The sequence below is a fragment of the Pleurodeles waltl genome, chromosome 3_1 (assembly GCF_031143425.1).
Source record: "Pleurodeles waltl isolate 20211129_DDA chromosome 3_1, aPleWal1.hap1.20221129, whole genome shotgun sequence".
Taxonomy (NCBI): domain Eukaryota; kingdom Metazoa; phylum Chordata; class Amphibia; order Caudata; family Salamandridae; genus Pleurodeles; species Pleurodeles waltl.
In genome coordinates, this window is record NC_090440.1 from 1,063,310,966 (window position 1) to 1,063,332,275 (window position 21,310).

The 21,310-nt window shown below is 42.0% G+C and overlaps 1 protein-coding gene across 1 annotated transcript in view; it reads right to left on the reverse strand.

The window, feature by feature from the left end:
* DPP10 (dipeptidyl peptidase like 10) overlaps nucleotides 1-21,310 on the reverse strand; it is a 1,473,102-nt gene that overhangs the window by 428,327 nt on the left and 1,023,465 nt on the right. The window contains exons 8-9 of the mRNA XM_069224346.1: nucleotides 14,955-15,075; nucleotides 6,993-7,147 (exon numbers count right to left, since the gene is read on the reverse strand). Coding sequence (XP_069080447.1) covers nucleotides 6,993-7,147; nucleotides 14,955-15,075 — 276 coding nt within the window. The remainder of the gene's footprint in view (nucleotides 1-6,992; nucleotides 7,148-14,954; nucleotides 15,076-21,310) is intronic.

The window sequence follows — 21,310 nt, forward strand, 5'->3', positions numbered from 1 at the left end:
TGCTGCTGAGTATGTCCAGGTTGAGCCAACAGAGTCAATAGAGGGTTCTGGTGGCCAAGGCCCCTCTAGAAGAAGTAAAAGACTTTTATTATCTTCTCCCCCGGCCTTCCCCATGGATAAATGTAGCCCTCCCCCGAGGAAAAAAAAGGCCCTAAAGAAATTGATATCCAAGCCAAAAACATCTTTCTTGGAGCTCCCTAAAGGTGCGAGTGGTGACCCCGCACCTTGTCAGCACCTGGGGTGTGATGCAACCAATTTATTGTCCAAATTTCGGGAATTGATCCAGGAGATTCTGTCCCCCGTTTTGGTGAAATTATCAGCCATAGAAAAAACAGTTTCGCAGATATGTGTGCAAGGAAGACAAGGAAGGCATGGGGTAGGTGGATGTGTGGCCTTGACTAGGCATCCCCACCCCGGTGATGAGTTGTCCCTACCAGAGGAAGTTGCGGGCCCCTGGGAAAAACGTCCTATCCAGTGGTAAATCCTTTAAATTCTGGGGGTCAGGGTGTTTGTGCTGAGACTGCTCCGGCTGCACCGACCTCTCTATTGAGGGCGGGTAGGACTGTTAACATGTCTAGTTGCAGTAGGCAGCCTGATCCGGATTTTGTGGCAGCCGGGGGGATTGGCCAACAGCTGATTGGAAACGATAATTTAAACTTGCCGATGGCCAGGCCTTCCCTGGCCTGTCTGGATCTCCCCCCAGCATGTGCCCCCTACGTGGTAGTGTTGACAAATGTGCCTGTCCTTGCTCCTGGGGCAATTGAGTCTACGAACCAACTCATAAATAAGGTGGGCCATTGGCTGAGTAACAACTGTGATTTTTCATGTAAGGACTTTAAGGACATTCTGTTTGCTAGAAGAATTAGCTGGGTCGGCCCCAAAAATAAGGTGGGGAAAGAAGACTGTATCATTATAAATGTTAGATATCCTGCTCTGACCCAAAGGCTCCTTTCTACCTATCGTTCTGCTGTCCTCAGAGCAGGCTCAATGAGTATGGTCCCTCTGGGCTTTTTTTACAACCACATGCGATTGAGTACTGGGGTGTCTCTTGGCTATGGCAAGAATCCCCGCCAAGGTCAGAATAACCTGCAGGCGACTAGGAGAAGAACTGCTACCAATAGCAATTTATCCTTGGATGGGGTAGAATGCCAATGCGCCAATGCATTGGCTGTACAGGAAGAGGTTCCTCCCCAATGTAATCTTATCTCATGGAATATTGTGGGTTATGATGCTAAGTTATCCGATCAAGCATGGGTTGGGTGTGTGACTAACTATGATATTATCATGCTTCAGGAAACCTGGTCGGAGGGGCTGTCTGTGTGGGATGGGTATGATAGATATGCAGTTCCAGCTGTGCAGTCTCTTGGTGGCCGCTCGAAAGGTGGCCTGGTTACCCTAATTCGCCTCTCCAAGATAGTGGGTGCCTTTCAAATTAACTGCAACCACCAAGGTATATTGTTGGTATGGGTAATCTTCTCCAATAATTTTAATATTTTATTGGTTAACTTCTATAACGCTGTGTGGGATGGGGGGTGCCAAATTGGGGCTCTGTTCTCCGTTCTTCAGGTTCTGAAATACAGAATGGAGAAGGTGGGGCTGGAATTTTGTGCTATCGTCTCTGGAGATTTTAATGCCAAGCTGGGCAGGTTCAGCACTGTGGTTAATCCCTTTATTCGTGACTGCGAGGACTACTCAGCGTATGGTCTGCAGGACTCGAGAGGTAGGGAGCTAATAAAGGAACTCAGGAACATGGGCTTTCTGAATTTTTATGACATAGAAGCAGTAGGTACCCACCAACTTCCAACTTATGTGGGAAGAGGGTCTGGATCCACCATTGATTACATTTTTGTGTCTCCCCCTTTCAGAGACTTAGTGACTGGGAGTGAAGTGCTAGGGGAGTGCTTTAGCGATCAAAATCCCCTTATAGTGTCCTTTAAACTGCCTGGGGCCCTACGTAAACTAGGACGAGGTAGGCCTGTAGCAATGGTGATAAAGGACCAGGGGAGGCGGCTTGGGTGGAAGCAAGTGGACCCCCAAAAAGTTGTAGGAAGGGTGGTGGGGGAAAATTTACATCTATTTATGGAAATACTCCTGATAGAGGCTCCGAATCCTAAGACTGTTTTGGATGCTATAACAGTGGTAAATGCAGCAGTCAGAGACTGCCTTCTCTCAGTAGGCAGCCTCCCCAGTAAACGTAAATGTGTCTGGTATCACAAGGCCTGCTATGATGCAAGGGCAAACCTAAAGATGGTTACCAAGAATCACCCTAGAGATTGGGCCCTTGTAAAAGAAGCTAGAAAGAGGTATAAAAGGGCCCTGAGGGATAGTAAGCTAAAACATAAAGATAAAGCCTGGGAAGAGTTAGAGCGTGCCACTGCTCTGAAGGACCCTGGCCTGTTTTGGAAGGTGGTAAATAGAGGTTCCTTTGAAACAGAAACATCTGAGGGCCTTGGCTGTAACATCGCCCCGGAGGCCTGGGTAATTCATTTTTGTAAAATCTTTGAGGGTATTCCTTTAAGAAATATCTGGGAGAACGTATATGATGTGGCCCCTAACCTAGCAATCAGGTTTTCGCTCCAGGAGGTTATTGATGCATTACAGAGTAGCGCGAGCAATAAAGCTCCGGGCCCGGACTCAATCCCTATGGATTTATATAAAGCTAACCCCCAGCTATGGGCACCTATTCTCCTAAATGTTCTCAATGCAGCAGTTACGGTGGGCATTCCTGCCTCTTGGAGACTGGCATGTATTGTCCCAGTGTTTAAAAAGGGCGATCGTAATGACCTTAAGTCTTATCGCCCTATATCCCTCCTGGACTCTTCTGCGAAGATTCTGGGACGGATCATTCTAAGGCGTCTGGAGGCCTGGATGATAGGAAATGACATCTTAAGCCGGGAACAGTATGGTTTTAGGGAAGGCCTCGGTACGCGAGAACAATGTCTTAACTTACTGATGATGATCGGTAAATACACGCAGGCCAGGAAAGGTACCCTTTATCTTGCTTTTATGGACCTTAGCTGTGCCTTTGATAAAGTGAACCAGTCTATTTTATGGGAGAGGCTAAATCATTTAGGTCTGGATCCTAATATTGTAGAGCTGCTCCGATATCTCCACTCTGGGACAGTTGCAAATGTAAGGGTAGGGCCTAATGGGGAATGCTCAGAGGCTTTTAAACTTTCAAGAGGTGTGCGTCAGGGGTGTGTCCTGGCTCCTACTTTGTTCCTTCTATATACAAATGGACTGTCTGATTTTTTGATGAAACACTGTAGCGATGTTCCAAAGGTGAAGGGTATTGATATCCCTGTGCTGACGTACGTGGATGACGCAGTCCTCATGGCCCGCACGATGAATGGTCTCCGGGAAATAGTTAGAGCTTATGTTACTTTTATGTCAGTTTTGGGTTTAGAGGTCAATTTTAAGAAATCACATTTTATGGTTTGTGGAAGACCCCTGAGCAGGGTGGGGGAGCTTAGGGTGGAGGATCAAGTTATTAGCAGGGTCCATGAGTTCCCATACTTAGGGGTGATTTTTGATGAGAAAGGATCCTGGAAACCCTGTATTGCCAGAAGGGTTGTGCTTTTCCATGCAACAGTTGGTGCGGCTTTTGACTTTGCTGTAAGGGTAGGTAGTAGACCTATCAAGCCCCTGCTTGAAATCTATAGGCGGAAATGCCTTCCTGTCCTGCTGTATGGCACGGCACTTTGGGGGTATAGGGATACTTGAGCTCTTACGGTGGAAGAAAATCGCTTTTGTAGAAGGCTCCTGGGAGTTGGACAAAACATCCCTGGTTTTTGCCTTCACCTGGAACTGGAGCTTGAGTTTGTGCAGGATACTATCCAGTTGGCTCCCCTTCTGCTATGGATCTCAATCTGGAGTAACGAACATGCTACTCTTAATAGGAAATCCTAAGGGATTGTTTGGCTTGTGACAATGCAAAGAATATTCCCTGGCTGATGCATATAAGGAAGATGGCTCATGACCTGGGGCGGCCTGAATTGTTTGATTATCCCGAGGGTCTGACTAGCCATGACAAGAAATGGGTTAAGGACAATTTTCTGAGAATAAAGGCCTCCAAAAGGGAGGGGGAGGCTTTAGGGAAAAAACAATCAGGGACTACATCATGTTAAAGATGTGGGTGGGCCCTGAGCGCTATCTTTTAGAAATAAAGGATGTGAGGGAAAGGTCTCTCATAACTCGATTCCGCCTGGGAAGCATTAGAAGTAATTTGTGTTTCCCGATAGGTCAGTATGGGGACAAATGTATTAGACCTTGCCCCTGCGATGGGGTGTCCCATCAGACCTTGCGCCATTTTACATTGTTTTGTGTTTTTTATGCACCGTTTAGAACTCGTTTTTTATTACCTCTCCTAAGGCCCAAGGGTTTCGTGCAATATCGTCCTGCTTTTCTGTGGTTACAAATGGCCTCAGATATATTGGTATGGAAGGGCCTGGGATCATTCTTGAAGGGAGCTATCACCTGGCGTAATAATGTAGAGTTTTTAGAATGAGTTATTCTATTTTATTGTTTTTTATGAATGTGTTTTTTATATGTTCATATCTATGATGGGTGTTTTTATCATATATGGTTTTATTGGTATATTAATAATGTATTGGTGATTATTTGCTGTAGTGGATGAACTTTTTCATACCGAATAAAAGTTTTCTTTCAGTTAGATCAAAGATTTTCAAGACTTTAACACTTGGGGCCAGATGTAGCAAAGGATTTGCGCGTCGCAAACGGCGAAAATCGCCGTTTGCGAGGCGCAAATGCCTCTTTGCTATGCAGAAATGCATATTGCGAGTCGGGACCGACTCGCAATATGCATTTCAGAATCGCAAATAGGAAGGGGTGTTCCCTTCCTATTTGCGATTCGGAGTGGCATGCAATACCATTTGCGACCGCATATGCGGTCGCAAATGGTATCGCAGTTACCATCCACTTCAAGTGGATGGTAACCCACTCGCAAATTGGAAGGGGTCCCCATGGGACCCCTTCCCCTTTGCGAATGGACCCAAAACAATTTTTTCAGGGCAGGTAGTGGTCCAAGGGACCACTACCTGCCCTGAAAAAATACCGAAACTAAAGGTTTCGTTTTTTTTTTAAGTGCAGCTCGTTTTCCTTTAAGGAAAACGGGCTACGCTTAAAAAAAAAAAAAACTGCTTTATTGATAAAGCAGTCACGAACATGGAGGTCTGCTGACGACAGCAGGCCTCCATGTTTGCGAGTGCCTATACTCGCTATGGGGCCGCAATTTGCGACCTACCTCATGAATATTAATGAGGTGGGTCATTGCGACTCCATAACGAGTCGCAGTTGGTGTCTGAGACACCGTACTGCATACCAATTTGCGACTTGCAAATTGCGAGTCGCAGGGACTCGCAATTTGCAAGTCGCAAATTGGTTCTTTGCTACATCTGGCCCTTGATTTGGTAAACCTGGAAGATTTTTGAAGAGATAAACATGCTCTTTTAGTTTTAATGAGGCAAAGATGCAAAACAATCAAGTTTATGGTGTTTTTTTGGAGCTATGATCCAAGTTACTTGATAATGGCCTAAGCAGCACCAGGAAGACATTTAGGCCCTAATTCTAACCTTGGCGGACGGCGGAGGCCGTCCGCCAAGGTACCGCCGTCAGAACACCGCACCGCGGTTGAAAGACCGCTGCGGTGATTCTGACATTTGCCTTGGGCTGGCGGGCGGCCGCCAAAAGGCCGCCCGCCAGCCCAGGGCAAATCAACCTTCCCACTAGGATGCCGGCTCAGAATTGAGCCGGCGGAGTGGGAAGGTGCGACAGGTGCAGTTGCACCCGTCGCGTATTTCAGTGTCTGCTAGGCAGACACTGAAATACTTTGTGGGGCCCTCTTACGGGGGCCCCGCGGCACCCCCTACCGCCATCCTGTTCCTGGCGGGCGAACCGCCAGGAACAGGATGGCGGTAGGGGGTGTCAGAATCCCCCATGGCGGCGCAGCAAGCTGCGCCGCCATGGGGGATTCTAAGGGCAGCGGTAAACCGGCGGGAGACCGCCGGTTTATCCTTTCTGGCCGCGGCTGAACCGCCGCGGTCAGAATGCCCTGTGGGGCACCGCCGGCCTGTCGGCGGTGCTCCCGCCGACCCTGGCCCCGGCGGTCTTAGACCGCCGGGGTCAGAATGACCCCCTTAATATCTGTACGAGCATTTGGCACCTTGGTCGAAAGGCAACACCAATCACCTAAAAAGAAAAATCAGTGTAAGCGGTAGTAACATATGTTAGGAATAGTCAATGACGCATGAAACTACAGATTTGCAATTAAATCATTACAGTTTCTTGCTACCATAGTAAATGAAGGTTTTGCTCAATAAAACGTATAGTTTAGGGAGCTAAAATGAAAGATGGCTCTGTAAGCAGTAATGCATAACATCTCAGTTTGTTCAATTTGTATCCCTCAGCCAACATGTTCTGCAACAGAGGTCTATCCCTACATTAACATTTACTAAAAAAACAACAGGAGAGCAGATGTTTAATGACTATTGGGTGTTTACTTGGCCACCAAAACATATATATTTTGAGGTTTAGCCAGACTCAAGAATGAGATTGATGTATACAATGTCATATGCTACTTGCCCTCCGGCACTGAATCAATGAAAATAAATGTTTTGCCAAAGTAAATATCCTCATTAAGATTCCACATAAACAAGTGAAAAGGCATCATGATAATTACCAATATTTTATTAGTACATGTGTTTTATCTCCCCTCAAGCAAACACAATGCAGCATGTGTGATTTTTCTTTGTCAGAAACAAAATGAGCATGAATTGATTTCATACTGAAATATGTTTCACTTCCTGCTCAAACTACATAGTGCTCTAAAATCAGTCTGGCCCGTGTATACCTTGTAATGCTCCCTTTGATGGGCAGGACACTATGTTTAAAACCTATTACATTTTATAAAACATTTATGCTCTAAAGGGGCAAAGCCTTAATAGTGCTGAACGTTACTCTTGAACTTTTCTTACCTTAGGATATGGAAAATGTTTTCCCTTTGGGTAGAGGCCTCCAGTAAATCGTGGAATGACCATATTTGGCACTAAGGAGTCATTTATCATCAAAAATGCCAGTCTTTCACCATCTGGCGACCACCAGTGAGCAATATGGGAATGCAAGAGCTCCTCTGTAAGCAAACATATGATAACATTAATAAAATTCACTATATGAAATAGCACACGTAACAGGCAATAGAGTAGGTAGATATTAGTGTCCGGCACCCTAAGTGCAATATTGTCAACAGTCTTCAATGTGTTTAATGACAGAGTGTTCCAGTGGCTACATAATTAGGAAGCTGTTGGCTGAATAAGAACACAAGCTTCCCCTGTATTGGTCTCTTTTATGTGTTTGTCTCTTTCGCTCGTTGTCCATAAATCGATAAGTTTTTCCCTTTTTATTTCTCTCTCTTTTTCTGTTTCTATCTCTCTCTCTATTCCATGGGAAGGTGGTCAGGTACTCACATTGTACCACAATATTAAGATCCATATTGAAATAGCACAAAAAAAATATCTATGTTGATATTTCAAAAGCTGCTGTTTATTTGCTAGTGAATAGATTTTTCTTTTGAATTAGACGACTACTGGTAAGGTTCTCAACTCAAAAGATGCAGGCGAGAGGAAGAATGATTCATGGGATTAAGTATGTGAAAAAACAAGAAGGATGTACCACAATATTCAAGAACCCAGGTCTGAAAGGCACATGTATTCTGGTGAGAAGACGGGGGTAAACCTGTTCCCAGGAGTGTACTTAAATCCTATTGGTCAACATGAAGAGGAAAGAGAAGAAATGTTTCAACTTAGAATGTGTGTATTCATATAAGTGCTTGTTCCTTGAGTAGTAATAGCCACATCCTTATTTTCTCTTTGGTGAGACCCAGACTTGATTCCTTCGCCTACTCTCTGAGAGGAGACTCTTCATTGGGTTTCTTAGACATCTGTTCATGCTCTGTTGTTATTTTATCTGAGAAAACTTTCCGACTAGTCTGCTAAAGCTTCATGCTAACGCTCTCATTACACAAGAACATCTGAACTGACAGCTTTTTCTTCTTGAACTTACCTTTAATATAATTAAGAACAGGGTGTTTCATTATGGAACACACTTCTTTGTAATATTGTATAACTACACTTACATCATTATCAAATATTGAATTATTGATTATCTTAACTTTTAATGATGAGACTTTAATAAAAAATGAATAACTAAGATCGAAAATAAAACTCTTTAACTCAACACTAAACACTTTTGACTGAACAAAGATTTAATAAATGATAATGCACCTGTGTTGACTTTTATATCTGTAAACATCAAAGATCCATTGACCTGTGTACATGGGTTTGAATAAAGATTGGAGTGTAGAGGAGGAAAATAACCTCACACTCCTGTGTGGCCATCTTGAAAATATACAAAATATTCTGAAATAGCTCCCTGTCATTATCAGCTTTACCAGTGTATTATCAGCTTTACCAGTGTTTGAGACAATGTCAATGGTGCCAGCAGTGGCCACTATGTCAGGGGAGATGGAGGGAGAAAGATCTGGGAGTAGGTAGTCGTTTTCAGTGTTGGTCGAGGAGGCAGATGGTGTGGAAGAGAAAGCAGCATGAGGAAGTGTGTCTGTCTGGGTTGGACAGACAGAGAGGTACAGAGGAATTGACTGTCTGGAGGGAGAAAGGAGAGAGAGAGAGATAGATAGATAGAGGGAAAGAAGAGAGGAACACAGAGAGACAGGAAGGATCAGACCATGGCCTACCTTGAATGCTGAAGCTCAAATGGAAGAGAAACATGAGCACAGAAAAATAGTTTCCTGACATAGTCAGTGGAAAGATATACCCAGTAAAAAGAAGGTGAAATCTAAAGGCCCAAAGGGTGGGATAAACACAAGTATAGGGGCAGAAGTCATTGAATCAGGAGTAGGGAATTGGACTAAAAATAGCACAATCAGTCAGATTGGCAGATGCACATCAGATATAAATATCGGACATCCAGTGCCACTTTTCAGAACTCTCCTGGTAAGTTCAGAAGAAGAAATGTCTTGTTGCTTGAAGGACTTCCTTGCTTTCTGAGAAGAAAGATTGGGCCTGCTTGCCTTTATCCTTGGCTGCCTAGTGTGACTCCAAGTTTCAGTTGTCCGACTTCCTGTTTGAGCTACAGGGACACAACAACCATAGGAGCCTCCCATGCAACTGCTCAGCTGACCTGCTGCAACTTGACCTGCCAGGGCCATGCTGCTGGTCTCTTCAAGAGTGAGTCTTGACTCCTTGAGGTGCCTCCCGCATCCTGAACATACACCTCACCATGGTGAAAAACTAAATGAAATATATCCCGAATTGGGGAAAACTAGAGAACTAGACAAATATTCCAGTATGCATCCCCACCATGTGGCCTTATGGAGTGTGACTGAGCCTACCACCTGGATTCCTGCACATAGGCTACTATGGCATCCAGATATGATTTTTCCATAGGTAGGTAATCTTTGCAAATAGCTTTCAAAAATAAGAGAAGATAGATGGAGGTCAACGTATTGCGACAAGATTTTAATCATGCAGGGTCACAGAAGCAGAAGGTTGTATTTCTGAAATGGATGCGTCATTAACAGAGCTGTAAACTCAAGTTACCTTTCTCTTAGTAACATCCAGATTTTTTCAGATGGTCATGCAGAAGACACTGAGAGGAAAACTAGGTGAAGCAATGCTTGGAGCGGAGATTTCACACATAAAAAGATAGGAAAAACCTACCTTGCTTTGTGGAGAGTCTCTGCCATGAGTGCGAAGACTCTGCAGTAGTAAAGATAGTACTCATAAAGTACATTTGTGAATAAGAAAACAATGTAAACTTACACAAAAGTGTGAGTTTACCTTTGTGATTTAGTCCCCTAGTTAAAAAATAACAAATATAAATGTTATAATTTTTTTACCAAAATGTGTCATGATTCCAAGCCGTATACAAGAGATTTCTCAAACACATTTTAAGGCATTTCAACTATAGCAAAAATTCTACAGACCTTTAATATATACTAACAACTCCAACATGGGTTTCCATGGAGGGAGTGGAAAATTCCTTCCCAATCCCCTAGTTAAAAAATAACAAATATAAATGTTATAATTTTTTAACCAAAATGTGTAATGATTCCAAGCCGTATACAAGAGATTTCTCAAACACATTTTAAGGCATTTCAACTATAGCAAAAATTCTACAGACCTTTAATATATATTAACAACTCCAACATGGGTTTCCTGGAGGGAGTGGAAAATCCCTTCCCAATCAAATGACATTTTTGATAAGTGTCTAGGTCACCTTATCCCAGACGAGAATCTTTCCTACTGCTTTATCATGGAACCAGATCACAAGACCCTATGAAAGAAAGAACATGCTAGGGCACCATCCCACCCAATGACAACCACAAACCTGAACTAGCAACACAGGGACCTGATTCCAAAAAAAGTATGGACCTAAAATCTGCTTTGCCTGAAGCATACCACATCATCAGATTTATGGACTATATCAAGAAGGTGAAATACCAGTCAAGTACAAGCTCTGGTGTTGAATAACTATTATAAGCTAATACATCCAGGGTAACTGACAGTCAACTTTTGAGCCTATTCTTTCTTCTTTGAAACACCAGAATCAGGATTGGAATGGGCTGATAGGAGAGATGTTAATGGAGCATGCAGTGATTCAACTGGACTGCTGTTTGCTTCCCACATGTTCAGTTAGCATTCGTAAAGTATGAGCTATCTCACCCAAAATCACTGTTTGAAAACAAGTGCCACCTTTTGGAGATGACTACTGATTCTGTGGTATTCCCCTTCTTACCGTCTGTTGCTGAACTCATTTTTGTTGGCCTTGGAGCTCTGTGCACTGTACCCCTGCCAACAAATCTATAACAAAAAATGCTTACTAATTCTTAATTTCTTTAGATAATCAGTTGCCAGTGGCTGTGTCTGACCATAATTTTAAGCGTTAAATGACATTTCTGTAGCTTGTTTTTACTTGTTTCTACTTTGACTTTGTATTGGTTTTATCCTATGTGTCTTTGTCATGCAAAGCTTTTTCTACAAGCCATGCATTATATAAATATAAATTTCAAACAAAGTTCAGTTGCCAATAGTTTTTCATAATTTTTAAGGAGCATGAGTAGTACTTCATTGTGGAACCAAAACGTGTTTAAATAAATGTTTTCATCATCATGAAGTATTTATTGATGTTGTTAAAAAAGTACAATATACGGAATATAAACACTAATCAAAGGTTAAAAAAACTAAAGGAATTTATCCTTAGCTCTAAGTAAATAGCTTATCTCACAGAACAAAGCGGAGAGGACAAAGTGACTCTCAAACATTTATCGTAAAGTCAAGACTACTTTGCATAGATATGCTCTCGAAGGTCTTCCAATGACAAATCTCTGTAAGCTGTGCTAATTCATACTAAGGTATTAGTTAATTCCACTGTCTGAAGAAACCTTTGACAGAATGTACCTTTTTTGAATTTACAAACCCTTAAGTGTTTGAAGTTTAAAAAAATCCTTATCAGTGTATAGAATGAAAACTGGGAATTGCAAATGGCTTTATGTATCTCATTGTCTATATTATAAGCCTTTCTGAATCAGTAGGAAAAGTAGTTGTGGAATTGGCAGTGGCATATTAATAATTTGAGATCACTATTGCAGATGATAGTATACCAACAGAAAGGAGTGGTGTAAGAACTTGGGGCCAGATTTAAGGACAATTGGCACTGCGCGGTGCTACGCCAATATTGGCAGCGCCGTGCTGCGTCACTTTAGAAACGCAGAGATGCGCCTTATTTAAGTGAATATGGCACACCCCTGCATTTCCCCCTGCATTGGTGCTAAATTTAGCTGCCAACGCAGGCATCCTTGCACCATCGTGCAAGGAAGTCTGCGTTGAGGGGTGTGATTGTTTATATGCGGGGATGTGTCCCTTCCTGCACATAAACAATCACTAATGGAGCTTGGGCACTTCTGGGTGTGCTGCATAGTGCCAAAGCGTAATTTTCAAATGATTGTTTATGTGCAGGAAGGGACACCTTAACTTTCAGGTTTTAACCATTAGGTCACAGATGACTCTTCTTCTTTACCGATGCATTTCAGTGTCTGTGTCCTACTCCCTTGGCAACATTGTCGCTTAACTATATCAAACTGCCTCTAGCTCAGATTGGGAAAGTATCCACCACACCAGCTGTATTGTGTGTAAACTACCACGCCGGGGTTAGTCTGTAGCATCAAATAATGCAATAGTAATGGAACACCCAGCAGAGCTCATGCAAAGATAAAAAGGAAGGACACCATATAAAGAGGCCCTGACTCTGGCATCTAGCATCATGTCAATAATCACCATTCAGGACTCAGAATCTCAAGCAGAAAGAACCCATCATTGTGGTGCCACATGGAATCTAGACTAAACAATGCAGAATATGGTAACAGTAAGATCTGCATCCAGCTAGAAAGTGGCCTTGGGATGCTGGGACTGTGTCTAGCCCAGCATAAGAATCCCCAAAAATGCTGCCAACCATATCCTATGCAGGTAGAGAATGGCACCTGCAAAACTGACAAGACAGAGAATGGAGAAAAATTGCAAGGAAAATACCTAAAACTCTGTCCAGACTTTCTTTGCACATCAAAATGTTTTAAATGTGCAAGAATAACAGATGTCTAAACAAAGAAAGTTGCCAGTAGACGAAACACTCAACTTCAAAACCAAGAGCCAGAGATTCCATAAGGAGCATGGACTGAATACTATCATGAATGAGAGCAAGATCCATTTACAAATCTCAGGACTGCAGGAGCCAACTGTCCCATAGAATGTATGAATCCCTGAAAGCTTGAGCTACAAAAGTTAAACTTGCAAAACTAACTCACCTAACACTAAAATACAGATGGCCACAAAGTGAAGTCTTGTTTCTGAAGGAAATAGATAAAACAGAACATACTAGAGACAATGTCAGTAGTTATCTTGGAGAGAACTAAGGGTTTAAAAAAAAATAGAATGAGAGCAAATGAAATGCCTGTTCCCTGGTTGAGACTCGCTTGTGTATTAGCACGGTGTTTGAGGAAGATCGATGATGTCAGAGGTAATGGTCCACGTTTCCGTTGAAGTGCTCAGAGCATTTTCAGAAGCAATTAAATTTTTCTAACAATCCATGGGCAGGACAGGCAACAGTGTTTTTACAAACACTTGAAATTTGGCAAAAACTTTCAAATCAATGTGTTCCAAATTATTTGTATTTGGAAGTGAATTTTGAACAGCCACCTGTCAAACTTTTCAAATTTTTTGTTTTTCAAAAACAAAGTCACATAGAGGGATTTTGTTTTTGAAAAACAAAGACTAATGACTTCCGAGAGTTTGGATATATTTTGTTTTTACTGTCCCTCACTGCTAGGATATACCTGGCTGTGATCCACAGTAAAAAAATCAATTTTCCTCTCTTATTAGGGTGAGGGTTGGATGGCTTACCTCTGATAGCCCCTACTCCCTCGGGCCGTCAGAGGAAGGTTAACACCAACTGAGTAAATTTTACTCAGTCATTGTAAACCTAGCAGTGTGCCCTCTCTCAATCTGGTAGGAGAACTAACGGTTTGCCAGAGAGGTACTCTTACACTGTTGTAACAAAGTACCCTCTCTGCCAAACTCTAAATCAGCTCAACAGTTGCCTATCCTGTCATTTAAATCACTTTGATACTGATTAAGGATTGCGCAGAAAGCTTAACATTTGTTAGGGTGTTTTGATGTTGGAGTTGTTAATATATATTAAAGGTCTGTAGAATTTTTGCTATAGTTGAAATGCCTTAAAATGTGTTTGAGAAATCTCTTTTATACGGCTTGGAATCATTACACATTTTGGTTAAAAAATTATAACATTTATATTTGTTATTTTTTAACTAGGGGACTTAATCACAAAGGTAAACTCACACTTTTGTGTAAGTTTACAATGTTTTCTTATTCACAAATGTACTTTATGAGTACTATCTTTACTACTGCAGAGTCTTCGCACTCATGGCAGAGACTCTCCACAAAGCAAGGTAGGTTTTTCCTATCTTTTTATGTGTGAAATCTCCGCTCCAAGCATGGAGTGTGCACAGGCATAAAGATATGAGTCGGAAAATACCATTATGAATAGGAAACAAAACATAAACTTACACAAAAGTGTAAATTTACATTTGTCACTCTGGCCCAATTGGTTTTATAAAAAGTTAGAAACACAAGGCCAGAGCTTTGAAAAGTTAATAAAAAATGTTTACATTTTGAAAACCCTACTATTTTTCTTGGTTTGTTTTAACGATTAAAGGCATTGTAGAGTTTTATATGTAAACATTACTTAAGACTAAAATGATTTAGCTGTGGCTCTCCAAAACTAATTGCAGATATAAAATTCAGTATTGCCATATTAAAGTTATTATTACAAACTAATGTAAATTGTCTAAATAAACGAAGGGCCTGATTACATCGTAGTGGAGGAGTTACTCTGACACAATATGACTGATATCCCGTCCGCCATATTGTGATCCCCAGAGGCTATAATGGGATCATATTAAGGTGATGGGATATCTGTCACGTTTGTGACAGAGTATTCTCTCCTCCAGGATCTAAATCAGGTCATTACTTTGCAGATTTAAAGTCGATCAAAATGTTCGAAAAACCCCACCTGAGCTTAATTTCTTTATCTGATAACTACAATGTGATTTCTTTATGCCCCTCTATTCTCGAATCAAACCTAGAAATTGGCATGAGGTCTAGTTGCTGATTGTGACTGCCAAATTCACAATGAACTAGAAGCGAGTGAGTGAGTGAGTGAGCGAGAACATTCCTGTGGTGCACTAGGAATTTGTAATATAAAATATTGTTACTCGGCTTTGACAAGAAACAGATACATTTTTAACATTTTGTACAAAAACATTACACTGAGAATTCTTTCTGACTTACCTTCATATAACCAGTCTGCTATTCCATTAAATATGATTCCCTCCTTTCCTGACGATGTTAGTCGCAATGAACTACTTTTTACATCAGGCTGGTAGTAAATGTTGTTTTCAAAAATGTAGATCTACAAAAACAGCCAAAGAGTACAAAAAACAGAAGCATTATAATTTCTGTTCTAATATTTCTATTGCCAGTATTGATAAATGTGAGTACATTTTGTAATAAAGTATTGTCTCTGTTATTGTCCTGCATAGTATAAAGCATCTTCAAAGTTTTTAGAAAAAATACCAGAATGCTACTGATGTGTGATGAAATAAAAATATTTGAAGTGTTCAACAAAATTACTTTGTTTGGAAAACACACTAGGTTGCAAATGATTCATACCCAATGCAAATAGGCAGGCTACATAATACAAGTGGACTCATTATTTGAAGGTCAAAAACATATTGAACTCAAGCTCACGTCATGATAAATAGATTAGTTGCTCAATATGATGTTATTTATCAGTTAAGATTGATATCCAAGTTTAGACACTTTTCAATCCTTCAGTCTTATATAACTTGAGAAATAAGCACAAATAAATACATTCTTCTCTTCTGTTATTGCACCAGTAGGCCTCTCTGTTGCACCAGACATGGGTTCAGGTAGGCACAGCTGTGGCCTAAGTAACATCAGTTTCCATAGCTTTGCTCTTCAGATTAATGGTCCCGCCAAGGCCCTTCTGCTCAGTTGATCACACATACACATCTAGACTTCACAGTAACCCAAATGTCAATGTTTGACTATCATAGAAAGCCCTTGGGCACTCCATCTATATCAGACAGCATCACCATTGATTTGGTAGGGTCTTCTTTGGATCATTCATATCGGAGGGGGGCAGATATACAGTGATCACTACTGCGATTGGCCCAATATGCCGCAGGTGCTCATGTCATTCTTGTGGGACGTTAAAAGATTGTTTAAAGATTGTGCTATAATTTAATCTGTAGTCATCTGGAATCTGGCATGAATACTTTTGGTTGTTAATTTCTTTCCTTTTGCTATATTTAATAGGGGTGCTTAATTTATGGAGGTGGTTGGCACCAGCACTATTTTTAGGGGACCTTACTTTATTATCATTATCAGACCTTGGCCTCCAGCAAGAGAGAAAAAATCACAAAATAGAGAAAGGAGAGGAAGAGAAAGATGGAAAAACTGTGACAAAAGTAGAAAGTAGGGATGACAAGGAACTGGCAAGAGTGAGACAAAAAGACAGGCAGTGCAGCTTGAAGTAGAATCAAAGCTATATTTAGATAGTATTCAAAGTCCTGGTTTGTATGTGGTGGACACCTAAGAAAAACTTTGCCACCTGCTCTTGTTTATTTATTTATTTGTTTATTTATTTACAAACTAGCCATTTGGGAGACTTCAAGGTCAGATATATGGACGTAGAATACCAAAATACTATAACAAACCCTTTAATAACACCTTTGGGGATACCAAAACGAGTGTTGCAAACAGACTGTGGGGCACCGCTTGTTCAGCAAAGGACTCAAATAGCCAGTCTCTATGTTCAACAAATGTTTAGGGTCAAGACTCATTCATTATCCCTCACCCAACGTGATTTTGAAACAGCAAATGAGTTTCCTTAAAGAGCAAACAATCTTCTGAGAACATATGCGCTGCGACTATCAACCAAATTTCAATAGAGAGAGTAACATGCCAGTAATCTTGTTAACACAAAGTGTTCTCCAGTGCAGCCTTTGTAAACATTTAATTGTATACACTGTTTATTTAGTGTCAAAAATATTTTTCCTATCAGCTCTACACATGTCTTTGACTCAGGCCCTTATTATGACTTTGGAGGTCTTTTCTCAAAACCACCAAGGCTGCAGTCGCCAGATGACCACCAGTTCTGGTGCTCTTCAGACCGCCATATTACGAGTGCTGAGTGAGTTCCACCATAAATCAGATGGAAATCCATCAGCAATCGTGCTGGTGGTCAGTGCTGAAAAGGCGCCAAAAGGACCCCACATGCCATATTATGACCAGTAATGCAGTGTGGCGGTATCCTAATGGTGAGGCATTGCCGGCAGTGGAAGTGCGGGACCTGTCCACTCCCGGACGACCTCCTCAATGAATGAGGTAAGTTGATCGTCCGGCAGGGATAGGGAGATGTTGAGTGAGTGTGTGTGGTGTCTACATGAGTGTTTGAATGCGAGGGGGAGGGAGTGTTGAATGCATGCATGTGTGAGTGCGTGTTTGTGGGTATGAGTACGGGGCTGAGAGTGAGTTCGTGTTTGAATGTATGAATGCGGCGCTCAGTGTGAGTGTGTGTTTGAATGTATGAATGTGGGGCTGAGTGTGAGTAAGTGTTTGAATGTATGAATGCGGGGCTGAGTGGGGGTGCATGTATGTTTGTGTGAATGCGTGGGTGAGTGGGGGTGTGTGAATGTATTGTGGAGGAGGGGAGTGTATGCATGTGTGCATCGGTGTATGTGTGATTTTGAATGGGCATGTATGTCGAGTTTGCATGAGGGTGTGTTTGTGTGCATGTAGGAGTGTTTGGGTGCATGGGTGGAGGTATGTTGATGTGTGTGTGAGTGTGTCCTGGTGACAGAAATGCTTATTCCTGTCACCAGGATGCAAGACTGCCAGAATTTTGCTGGCTGTGCGACTGCCAGGAAAATGTTGGGGGTCTCCCGCTCATAATACTGCTGGCTGTATTACAGAGTCTGCCGTCCTGGCGCAGGCATAATGTATTGCAAAGGGTTACAAAGTGGTGCAATGCATGCATTGCGCCACTTTGTAAATATGGTGCAGCCTTTTTGGCCTTCTTACATCACATTAACATTAAAAAAATGACGCTAATGTGGTGTTGGAGTGGCACTAGGGTGTCTTAAATATGCCCCTCTATATTTTAAGACAGCATGTACTTGTAAATACAAGTAGCTCGGTCTCCTAATGGCTGTCCATAGACCTGTTCTCTTCAGGACTCTAAACGCCTATGATTTCCCCAGGAACAGGCAGAGTTATCCTTCTAAGAGTTGAGTATACATATACATTAAAGGCCGCACCCCCTTCCACACCACCTTTTCCAACATTTCCGCATGTAATTGAGGGCACAGTCAAAGATCGGCATAATGGATGGGTCATCTGGAGGATTAGAGGACAATTGACTACCAGCACAAAATTCACTTCGCTGAGTAACTTGTACTTAGTGATATGGCCCATCCACCTTATCATTGGACTCAAGTGAAGAGTGAAAAGCAATACTGTGTAATGATACATACATTATAGCAAGCTAACCAGGTTCTCTATCAAAGCTTGTCAAAACTGAGAGTCGCTTGACAAGCTTACATTAATGGCAAAATGTTAATGTCTACTGAATTGAAAGGGAATGCAAAATATTGAAAGTGACATGTTTCGATTAAAGACACTGAATGAGAGGTAGCCCTGCTACCTTGCAACATTCTGAAATCTACTGTTCCCATAAGTTAGCATTCAAGGAGAAGAACTACCAGATGTGACAAATACTTTGCCTAAGGTCTATATTTGAGACAGTGGCTAACAACTAGAGAGAGAGAAGATTTCTTGCAACACTGGATTAGAGTAAAGCAGCAAAGCAAAATTGTCTGGTTGACATGAAAAAAAAGGACATGAGAAAAGAACATGAGATGACTACTATTTGATATTATTTTCTAATGAAAACTAGTGTGAGCTCAGGAAAGAATCTAAAGTTTGCTGAAGATACAAGCAGACATTGTCAATAAAAAACATAGGCCCTCATTATGACTGTGCGGCCTGAACTTTACCGGCCCTATTATGGCTTCCCGCCTGGGGAAACAGAGTTTCCGCCTGCCGGCCCAACGGGGAACAGAGCCTTAGCATTGCAGCCGTCTCCTAATCGAGCTGGTGGCAATGTGGTGCTGCAGCAGGTGCAGCAGCACCTGTCACGCAATCCACTGCCTGTAATTCGGGCAGTGGAATGCGCAATGGGGTTGTGCATGGGGGCCAGCCGAGGTCCCCATACTGCCAGCCATTCCATCACGGTGTTTACCGCCATGCACAGGTTGGCAGATGGGGACTTGTAATCCCCAGGGTAGCGCTGCTTGTAGCACTGCCCTGGCAGATTACAGCTGCTGGGACTGCAAGACTGCAGGCTGGTGGCAGCCTGGCGGAGTTGGCGTTTTGACTGTGGTGGCTCCGTCACAGTCATAATATCGCGGTCGGACCACTACTTTGGCGGCTGTCCGACCGTGACCCTGTCATAATGTCCCCCGTAATGTTTAAGCTCACCAATTGAAGGTCTCTGGTGACAAGGGGTTAAAAATGTTAATGAGAAAAAAATTGAAAGGATAACACTAAGGCCCCATAAAGAAGGTAATCCTTAAACTACATCTCACACCTCTGAAATCAGTTCTTGACCTCAGCAGTTTTAGCGATCAGCATTGTAAATCAGAAATGATGTTGGTTTAAGTGGAGAAAACTAGGGGTGTGCGAAATGTATATCCTATGCTGTTGTGTAACTATGCAGCATTCTGTAAAACACATGCAAGTTGATGCAAAACTGGCATTTAGTGCGACCTTTGTAGCAGAAAATGCAACAAGAACTCTTTTGTGCCAAGAATTATTAGTGCTGCAACCAACAGCTGCACATGTTCTGGTCCTTCACATTGCTTCTGTGCTAACCTTTTGCCTTGAATGGGTCGTAATAATGCCATGTGGCACAATGGCATCATTTAGTAAATTTTGTGTGACAATCATAACAGGAAATGTACAAAATTGCACATGTTTACAATGGTGGATATGAAATTTCACCCATGCCTAGAGGAAACAAAGGAGCTGTAAGACACCAGTGAGCCAGGTGATAAGTGACTATAGGCAATGAGTGCTAGGTGAGTGGAAAGTGCAAAATATAAAGTAGAAGCAAGTTGGTTTCTATCTTTCACCAAAGCTCACTGTCAAAATCTTACAGAAAAGCGATCTTAGAATGAATTTATTAGAAGTGATTCCTGAACACTAAAATCTCCCTCATGTTTGGTGTTCTGTAACTCTATTATTGGCTGGACAAAGCTAACATGTGTTCCTAGATGTTTGGCAGGCTGCATGTAGAACACAAGAAACATCTTCAGAAGAACCTCTGGCCCTACACTCATGGAACAAACCAGAAGAAGGCAAACACGCCTGTCTCAGCATTCTCTAGAGTGATAAGCAATACCACTGATTGAAAGAGAGGCTTAAATAAATGCAACAAATTCTCAGGATCAGTCCCCAGTGGTGTAACCCAAATTGATGCAGGCTTTCTGTAGAATGTGATTAGGGGACCCTGCAACTATTATATCTCACAGATATTAATTGATCTTGTGCTGAATGCCCCCGTTGAAGGTGTGGGAGCCACCCTGTCCCACAGGGACTGCAGTGTAGTACAATACTCTCCTGTTAATCAATAGAAGGACACCAATTACATGGTATCTGAATCTCTAAAAAACCATGGAAAAAACGTGGATTGCTTATCTCTTCAGTGTCGAATTCACAAGTACAATCCGAAGCTACCACCAGAGGAGGATCCAATTTGAAAACTGAAAAACCTCCACATGAACAGTTTCTTCTACAAAAATTTTAAAGGATAAAAAAGAAGGATACCCTAAACGTTTGTATGAACAAATCTAGTCTGATTTGTTCATACAAACATTTAGGGCCTGCTTTAAGAAAAGTGTTGCTGCACCTAGTGTAGTGGCACTTTCCTTGTGCCCCTCAGCGCCCCTCCTAAATGTGTGTGCAATATCTTGGATAGTTTGGGGATCTAGCGTCAAACTTTTTGTTTGTTTGATGCTAGTTCAGACCTTTGCAGGACTAGCGCCAAAAACATTGACACTAACCCTGCAAAGCCCATTGAACCAATGGTTTCCCTCCTTTTAACTCCTACTCTGAGCAGGTGTTAAAAGTGTTGAAAAAAATGATGCAAAGAAATCTCTCTGGCACAGGCATAATGTAGCGCAAAGGGTTACAAAGTGGCACAATGCATGCATTGCGACACTTTGTAAATTTGGCATCGCAGTTTTAGCCTCGTTGGGCTACATTAACACCACAAAAATGACGCTAATGTAGAGCAAGGAGGCACTAGGGGCTCTTATATCAGCCCCTTATTGCTGTCAAGTGACTTGAGCAATCTGTATGCTATAATTCATTCCTGGTTTTATAGCCAACCAATTAAGAATTAATGGCATTTTCAGTAAACAAATGACCACAAAGTGTGGTGCCAAACATTTTTATAGGGAAACAGATGACAAAAACTGAAAATACATCACAAACAGCAGCAAGGGTAAACGCTGATGTGCTCCATGTACTTCTCCATGTGCTGATGTGCCCCATGATTT